Raw genomic sequence first — 9,723 nt, 5'->3', positions numbered from 1 at the left:
GCCATCAACAATAGCACACATTCTAGGAAGCAGAATGTAAAATTTGCATAAAGCGAATTCAAAGACAATTCGAAGCTGAAAAGCTGGGAAGCTGAAGAAGCACTGCCTTAATGTATTTTAATTCTTCCCTTGTTTCCTTCTGCTGCAGTGCCAGCTGCCGGGTCTTTCCCAGTCACTCTGTCTTTGACCTAATGCCTAGTCTCCCCACCAGTCACTGGCAGCAACTTACAGGTCACCACACTGCTATCTCTAGGAACAAAGGCCATCGTGTGACATAAAAGCACACAGTAGCTGGTTTTTAATACATGAATACTTCCTTCTTGTGGTCATTTTTTTCTTTCATAAAAGAATCCTTCATAATATGCTAAATCTTCTTCCAGATGGCTAAGGGTTAAGGAGGTTTAGAATAGCAACAAAATCTTAAAACAGTACAAATACAATTATCTATGATTTAAAATAGTTAAGAAAGTTATAATTTCTATATAACTTTTTAAAATACTAATTTAGATACCGCTATCTTGTTCATTTTCAATTAATTGCCTACCCTCTACTTAAGATGTAAAATTATGGATGATACGGATCTCATTGAAAACTCATTACCATGTTTTACAAAGGTCCTACATTGATCTCATTACTGCCCCCCCCCCCAAACTCTCCCCTTTGTCCATTAGGCCAGCATTTCTCAAACTTTAATGGGTTTATTCTAAATCTCCCAGTCTAACAGTCACTCATGCTGATGCTGTTGGGTGAGGGACAGGCTTTTTGCACTTGCTCATCCCTCTGCAAACAATACTTTCCCTCAAATCTGTGCATCTATCTGACTTCTGCCCATTATCAGTTCGGATGTCACCACCTGAGCAGCTAAAGTAGCTGGCCACCCCAAACCCCTTTATTCTATTGCTCTACTGTTTTAGCTACCTTTGTAACACATATTATCTGAAATTATATTACTTTAACATATGTCCCCGTCTCCCATCCTTCCAACTTGAGCTAGGATGGAGGCTACTGAAGGGTATGGACATAAATATGCTTACTCTGAGATCTCCTCCAGAGCCTAGAAGAGCTGGGCACTTGGTAAACACTCAATAAAACACGTCAGTGAATGAATGGGATCTAGTCATCCTATTTTTACACGGATGCCCAGAAAGCTGAAGCACCACCCCGTCATGGTACTGCCCACCATACAAGGCTCAGCGAAGGTCAGATAACAGGAATGGTTAGACTGTCCTCTTTTTATTATCCGTTTAAAGAGATTTTAAGCATCACCAAGTCTCTTTTGTAATCATGAAACAGTACTTGCCTCTTCCCACGGGCACATTTCCAGTCTTCTGAGGACCTCCCTCGTGTGTAGCTCCAGGATGTCTAGGTTAGAAGGAGTTCGAACATTATGGTCTCTAAGTTTCCTCATCTTTCGTCGGGAATGGTACGGGGAAGTTGCTTCATTTGAGGATCGTGAAACTGGACACACAGTAGGAATTCCCTGAGATTTAACTGGTTTGCTGTTTTCCTCCTTTAGGAATTAAATTCAGAATATTTTTATGATAAGGCTACGAACATGCCTAAGTAATCAGTCATAAAAATATTTTCGAAAACAAAAACCATTCAGTTTAATTATATAAGCAGAGACCAACTCATAAGACAAGCAGACCTTCTGAGACCTTCATTTCCTTCTCTCCCCCACGTAACGTACTGTGAATATATCTCCTTGATTTTTAGCATCATTGTAAAGACTGTGTAGTACTCCGCTGTATAGATATAGCATAACTGACTGACCTAAGCTTACTGGTAGTTATTAGGCTGCTTCTAGTTCTTTCCTATGATGAACATTTTTTTACTTATATAGTTGCATAGATCAATAATTGCTTTTTAAAGCAAAGTCACACATTTGTGTAGTTTTGAAAATTAAAATTCTATAAGCATATTATGAAAAGTAGCAGTCTATTCTTCCCCATCCTGATTCCCATTCTCCAGAGGCAACCACTTGCAGCTTTTTAAAAAACTGTAGTAACATATACATAATTTTGTACCACATAAGCGGTAACCTATGTGTAATTTACCATTTTTATGTATAGAATTTGGTGGCATTAAGCACATTTCACATTGTTGTCCAACCATCACCATCTACCTCCAGAACTTAATTTTCCCAAACTTAAACTCTGTACCCATTAAACAATAGCTCCCTATTCCTCCTTACCCCCAGCCCCTGGCGACCACTTTTCAACTTTCTCTATGAATTTGATTACTCTATGAACCTCGTATAAGTGGAACTATACAATATTTGTCCCTGTATGACTATCTTATTTCATTTAACATAACGTCTTCAGGTTCATTCATGTTGTTGCCTGTATCAGAATTTCCTTCTTTTTAAGGCTGAATAATATTCCATTGTGTATAAATGGCACATTTTGTTTACCCGATCTTTGATGACAGACACTTGGGTTGCTTCCACCTTTTGAATGTGACTAATGCTATTAACATGCCTGTGCATATGTTTGAGTCCCTGCTTTCAGTTCTTTTGGTATATACCCAGCACCTGCGACTCTTGTAGCTATTTTTGTTGTTTTTTTCCCCCAGTTACTTGCCTCCGAATTTCTAAATAACATGTTATTTCTTGGTTTTTCAACTTTAGATACTACTGAATTCCTATGCAAGAAGAAGACTTAATCCTTACATACCTCTCCTAAATGTACACCTACATCCTTTTCCTTCAATACTCAGTATTTAAATTGGGCTCAGTAAAAATTATTTATAACCCAGTGCCATGTAACATACTATTACATTTCCTTTCCTTTATATCTTTTAATTTTTCCTTTGAGTTTATAATTGCATCACTTTCCATCAGCTTGTTTTCTATGTATTTATCACTAATTGAGTCTCAAATTCTCCACCAGAAGAATGCTAACATTTAAACACATTTAGGTAATCTATCGGATTTATATTTTTCTTTGGCAACATCCTTCCTGGATCGGCTTGCAGATAAAGTACAAGATGCTCAGTTAAGTTTGAATGTCTGATGACCAGCAGGACGGCTCTCCTGACCCACCCTGGCCTGACTGCTCTCTGGGCCTATACATGTCATCAGAGACCTTTCCCAACCTGCTCCCACTCCACCGCATAAAACTGCAACCCCCTCCACCATCTTTGGCCATCACTCCCTAGTCAGTTCCCTGTTAATTTTCTTCATAGCACTGTCAGTTCCTGATATATTAAAGTTGCTGATATATACTCATGGCTAGCCTCTTTCTATTAAGCTCTATGGGCACGGGCTTTGTTTTGTTGGCTGCTCTATGCCCATCCTAGATGGTACAGAGCATGCAGTAGGTACTCAGTATTTGTTAAAAGATGCATTCCAGGGCTCCCTCTTTTTTGGTTTACTCCCTTTTTGGAGTGGCACATCCTTTTAGTTTCCTGAGAAAGGGCACATGGGAAGTACGTGTTTTGAGATCTTGCCTCTTTGACATCTTTGTTTTACATTTGATTTATGACTTGGCTGAGTACAGGCTTGTATGCTGGCGTCCCCTGACCCGAGAATGTTAAAGACTTTGCTCCACTGTCCTCTAGTTTGCAGTGTTATTGTTGAGAAATTTGATATTCTGATTCCCCATTCTTTGTATATGAATCATACTATCTTCCCTAGTGCTCTTTAGGATACACTTTGCTACATGTATTCTAAAGTCTGACCATGATGAGCCTTGGCATAGATAGGTCTTTCTCCCCCACTGTACTGGACATTTTGTAGGGCTCTCAATCTGGGAAGACAGATATATCCTTGAATTCTAAAACATTTTGATTATTTCGCTAATAATCTTATTTTCTCTGTTATCTCTTTCTGGAGCTCCTACTATTTTGACGATGACTGTATAAAATGACCTTCTAATTTTTGTCCTGTTTTATTTTTAACTTTATGAGAGATCGCTCCAAATTTATTTTCTACCCATTCTACTAAATTTTGTTCTTATTATATTTCTAATTTCCAAGAAGCCCTCTCCTTTCTTCTTTGAATCCTTTGTTATGGCCTCCTGTCCTTTTTTCATGGAGGCTATATTTATTTACTCTTTTCTCTTAAGGATATCAATTATATTTGAGTTTTGGGTGAAAGACTTATTTATTGTTTCCTTTGAATACTTTTTCTCCTTTATTTTTGGTCTATGTCTTCAAAATTCTTCTGGGCTCTCTATGCATTTTATTCATTGCTTTGTTTTTTTTTTAATTACTTTTTTAGGCAGGCGAACCCTTGGTTGACCTCACAGATTGCAAGAACCTTGTTAGCTTACGATCCCTTATTTTTTACTTTTTATGCCTACAGCACCTGATCTTCCTAGGTGGTCTCCCATCCAAGTACTAACCAGGACCGACCCTGCTTAGCTTCTGAGATCAGATGGGATCAGGCTTGTTCAGGGGAGCATGGCCATGGACTCTATGCATTTTAAAAGGGAAGTATTAAAGAGCTATTTGGTGCTAAGAAAACTAGATACTCATAGGGGGGAAATGCCTTGACTTATCATATGCAATATACAAAAATTCAAGATTGGCCATTTACCTAAATGTAAAAGCTTTTAGGGGAAAAAAAGAAAGTATTTTCAAGACCTTGGGGTGCATAAAGAATTCCTGGCAAGGACACAGAATAACAGTAACTATAAAAGAAAAAGAACTGATAAACTGAACTTCAAAATTAAAAATTTCTGCTCATCGAAAGGTATCTTTAAGATAACTGACAAGATAATTTATATGTACACACATATATATGAATAGATGCTTGTTAAATGACAAAGAACTTGTGACCAGAAAATAGCATGAACTCCCTACAAATCAATAATAGAACAACGTAATTTTTTAAATGGTCAAAAACTTCAAAACAGGTACCTCAGAAAAGAATACAAATACCATGCACAAGAAAAGGTGCTCATTAATCTTCAGGAAAATGCAAGTTAACATCACAATGAAATAATATTTCATACTCTCCAGAATAGCAAGAATTAACAAGACTGAAAACACCAAATACTGGTGAGGATGTGGAATAATTACAACCATTTAAAAAAACTGGCAGCTTCTCACAAAGTTAAAATTCACTTGTCCTGTGATTCAACAACTCTATTTCCAGGTATTTATCCAAGAAAAATGAAAACATATATTTAACACAAAAGACATATAAGAATGTTTGTAACATTTTTATTCATAATGGCCAAATCTGCAAATAACCCAATATCCATTAACAGAAGAACAGAAAACAAATTGTGGTATATTCATTCAGTGGTATACCACTCAGCAAACAAACAAACAAACACACACAACATAGATGAAACTCCAAAGTATAATGTGAGTGAAAGAAGCCAGACACCAAAATAGTATATACTCAATGACTGCCTTTATCTGCACAGACAAAATTAATCTATGATGGTAGCAACAGAAGTCAAAACAGTGGTGACCTATAGTAGTCACAGACTGACTAGAAGGGAACAAGAAAGGACTTTCTGGGGTCATAAAAATTATTTACATCTCAATTGAGATATTGGTTAGACGGGTGTATACATTTGTCAAAACTCAAATTTCCTTACAATCTATACACTTCACTATATGTAAAAAGAAAAAAGCTAACTGGGAACTCTGTGTGAGTGGAGCTTTGTCAAATGGTGGGTTTCACTGTAGAGATCTGTCTTGGTCCAGCAGATCCAGTAGGGATCTACTGGAAGGTTTCAAACTGTCAGTATCAGTAGGTCTTCTTGGGAGGCACAGGCCAGACTGCCAGTTTTTGGGGAGTCAAGCGGGAGAAGAATCATTCACTATGTAGACTGTCACTTAATTCTCTTGTTTTCAGTGTGGAACCCATCTCCCTCAGTTGGACTCAGTGCCCCAAAGTCCACAGTCTCAAGTTCAACCTCTCAAATAATTAAACCTCTAATTTTCTGCATGTGTTAAGGCAGGGGGTTGGAGATCAACTCGTGTCTTAAATAGGCCTTCAATCAATCTTATTTTCAATCCCACCTCCACTCTCACATTCAGAGGGTCCCGTGTCCCTAACTCCTGAGCGTTTTGAAGGTTCTGTACAAATAAGACCTGCTCCTTGCCTTCCCCCACTGCCCACACAGGTTTCAGTTCTTAGGGCTGCTAAATCAGTGACCACTTGTACATTTCTTCTCCAAAATTTTGTTGGAATCTTCATCTCTATTATTCTCTTCGTTTTGGGAGATGTCTTCTTTTACTATCATTCTGGACCCAAGAGGTGATAGTGGTAAGTACATATGTTCAATCTATCAAGTTTTATTGGAACCCTCTTATTTACTTTATTAGAATAAAATGAAACTGCCAGATCAAGGGATGGAACATTCAGAAAGCATAAACTAATCTGTACTCCTATCATCAGGGCTAGAAGATAGAATTTTACTTTTGCCAATTTGATAAATGATCATATGAAATCATAAATTATTTGGCAAAATGTGCTTGAATAGTTTTTCACATATGGAGACTATTTCTGATATTTTTATTGGACTGGCCATTTTTATTTCTTCTTTAGTGAAATACCTGTATGTTTCTTTGCACATTTTTCTACTGGCCATCTTGCTGCCTTCTGTACTCTCTACCCTTCAATGAAAAAAAAAATACTATGTCGGCTATTTTTGTCCAATTATTCTTCCAAGGATATTTCACCATTTAAAATTTGTGACATTAATTTAGAGGTGACATATTTCAGAAATGACACTCCACTTACTCAACTATTGTTTTACTTCCCTTAGTAAAGATTTATAGTTTTTGCAAATAGACCCACACCTCTCTTGAGTTTACTCTTAGGTTTGGGTTGTTATATTTGAGATTTATATATTTATACATTTACATATATAAGATTATATATGTGACTTTTGATTAAAAATCTATACAACTACTATCACTCTTTAGAAAACAAAATATTTTTCTACTATATCTGGACATATTGAGAATTACATGAACTATTCTGTCTAAGAATATTAAACCCAACCTTTTAGTTTTCTTAGATGCATCCCTCTTTCCATTCTCGAAACACAGACCTAATCTAAACTGTCAACTTACAAGTTCACCTCCATTTCTCCACTTAGTTTCCTTTCAGTTCAGGCTAGACACTAATAGGACCACCTTCCTGAATTAAAACCTCCTTTCTTTAATAACTGGAAGAGCGCCTCGTTAATTAAAACATCTATTCTCAGATTTTGTGGACTTTTATCAAAGGGCATTTATCTAATCAAGTTGTTCTAATATTTCCAATCAAGTGGCCCTCCTTGCCCCACCCCACTGACATCACCCCTCCTTCCAACCCAGCTTCACCCAGCTCCACTCACTCACCTTACATTTCCTCTCTTTTTCTCACTACTCTACATGTTTTCCTCTTCAGATAGCTGAAATGAACTAGATCTGAACGTTTTGTTTATTCTGTATTTTTTATTTTTGGAGTAACCTGATAACTGCTTCCTTATTCAGTATAATACAGTATTTTCTCTCTAGGACTTCAGAAGCCTAAACACCTGAGACTGTTTCTCAGTCTTAGCTCATTCCATTTATTTTTAAGTGCATACGAGCTTTCAAGTTTATAGTACAGCGGTAGATTTGCTTCTGAAAGCAGACAGTGACCAAGCATTTAGATAACAGTTTCTACTCTTACCTCTATTGCTCGAATTACTTTAGAAAGTTCTTTAATGAGATGTCCAGGTCTAACATTGTCTGGAATTTCAAAGGCATGTTCAGATACAAGCTGTATTTGGATTAACAAAGACAAGACAACCAAAGTTATTTACACTTTAATATGTAAAAACCAATTTATTAAACCAATTTTTGGGTTCTCCAGAGTTTATGGACATAGCTAAATATTAATAAGGCAGGTCTCGGAGTTCCTATACTTGGTGTGACACCTTCTAAAAAGATTCTCATTACCTTACAGAATCTTCTTAGACTGAGTTAAAGAGAATTTTGCTTTATACAGAGTAGTAACCCCACACTCTTTACCTCAAAGCTTACTCTATGTCTAACTACTATTATAATTAGTAACTAATTAAGCCTAACATTTAATTCATAATACATAAGGATTTGAAAGAGGGAACATAGGCACTGAAATAATCCTAGTCCACTGGTACAAGTAATATGCTATGGAAGCACTTACTAATCCCAAAAAGGAATCTGGGATGACCTCTTAGGGGAGGTGGGACTCAAATGCAAACAACTAGACAATATTTTAGTGCAAATGGGAGGCCCCTGCTTGAACCTTGACCTCCTTTCTTTCATTTTTACAGAAGTCTAGCAGAGGGATAAGAGCATAGGTTTTGCAATCAGAGACCTAGATTTAAGTGCTAGCTCCACCAGTTATCTTAGGCAAGTGACTTAAGCTCTTTGAACTTCAGTAAATGGGAAGAACTATAGCACCCAGACTACACATTGTTGCTTTAAGGATTAAATGAGATTATGGATATAAAGACTAAACACAATAGTTAGCACACTATGAGAGCTCAGTTATTTATAATTATTTTACACCTACACATTCATTCTTAGTCAACACCCTAAATACACCTGAATTACTTTCTTTTCCAGCTTAAAGAAATACTGAGGTACTTTATCCTCATAAACATAAACATAAACCAGTACATTCGCATAGAGTGGATGATAAAATGCAGCTTATATTTAAAGCACAATTTCCATTCCCTCTACCACGGCTACTCACAAGTGTTGCCACAACAGCATAAGGACTCTGTTTTCCTGACCTTGCCATATAAAAGAATAGCAATTAATTCACTGAAGAAAACTCACTTCTTTTCTCATCCATAATTTTAAAGCAGTATGCAGTGCTTTCACGCCCTGTACTAGGTAAGTTTGAGGCTGGAAACCATCTTCTCTCAGTTCTGTGGGAAGGGAAGAGGAATAGGAAAAGGAGGTCAGTGTGTTGAAGAGAAAGGGATTAACTTTATATTTTCAGTAATCACCAAATAGCAAACTGCGTAACTTCCAAATTAATAGAAAGGAAAAAAGTGAAATAAGAAACAATCGACCGAAAAGGCAACAAAGAAAAAGAAAGAGAATTACATTAAGTGTCGTTATAATAAATGCTCCAGTTAAGAGAAAGCTCATACACATAATGCTGAGGAAAAGGCCACAAAAAAATGTCAGTATGAAGCTATTCTTATAAGAGGGACAAAATTAAACTATTTTAGTTGGTGACATAGGTGATAAAACAGAAGAAAAGGATTATCACGAAAGTCAAGATAGTGGTTCTCTCTAGAAGGGAAGGAGGAGGGTGTAATGAGAGCAATAACAGGCATGCCTAGAGACTGGCATGGCTGCTCCTGCTCACCTTGGGTGGAGGTGATCGGAGAGGCAGTCATAAGTCTCTAAACTAGAGGAGAGCGTATGTGTATGCATTGTGTGATCGACACAATTGACCATGGGCACGACGTATTTCACTATTGTAATGGTTAATACACACACACACACACACGCAAATGTCTCCTCTGGGTTTTTAAACCAAATTAATTATCTAAAACTCACATTAATATATTAGTTGTGGTCTATGACTCAGGTAAGTTGAAGCCAAAGTGAAAGATTTCACTTCTGCTCTGAGTGATTTACTTACATAAACCCCAACCAAATTGGTTCACCGTTTCATTATTACTGACACTAAATACAGTTAGAAGTTTCATACACCCACCCTTACTTAACCCATCTTATAAGCCTATAACAACAGTCTGACAGCTGGCAAATAACAGGCCACAG

The 9,723-nt window shown here is 37.0% G+C and overlaps 1 protein-coding gene and 1 pseudogene across 1 annotated transcript in view; both read right to left on the bottom strand.

The window, feature by feature from the left end:
* KDM7A (lysine demethylase 7A) overlaps positions 1-9,723 on the bottom strand; it is a 44,257-nt gene that overhangs the window by 13,796 nt on the left and 20,738 nt on the right. The window contains exons 10-12 of the mRNA XM_006910478.3: positions 8,764-8,855; positions 7,628-7,717; positions 1,301-1,510 (exon numbers count right to left, since the gene is read on the bottom strand). Of these exons, the coding sequence (XP_006910540.2) occupies positions 1,301-1,510; positions 7,628-7,717; positions 8,764-8,855 (392 nt within the window). The remainder of the gene's footprint in view (positions 1-1,300; positions 1,511-7,627; positions 7,718-8,763; positions 8,856-9,723) is intronic.
* On the bottom strand, positions 4,298-4,416 carry LOC112478861 (annotated as a pseudogene).

Source organism: Pteropus alecto, unplaced genomic scaffold, assembly GCF_000325575.1.
Source record: "Pteropus alecto unplaced genomic scaffold, ASM32557v1 scaffold22, whole genome shotgun sequence".
In the NCBI taxonomy this organism is placed as follows: Eukaryota; Metazoa; Chordata; class Mammalia; order Chiroptera; family Pteropodidae; genus Pteropus; species Pteropus alecto.
The sequence above is the reverse complement of the archived record's forward strand: the minus strand, read 5'-3'. Positions and strand labels throughout refer to the sequence as shown.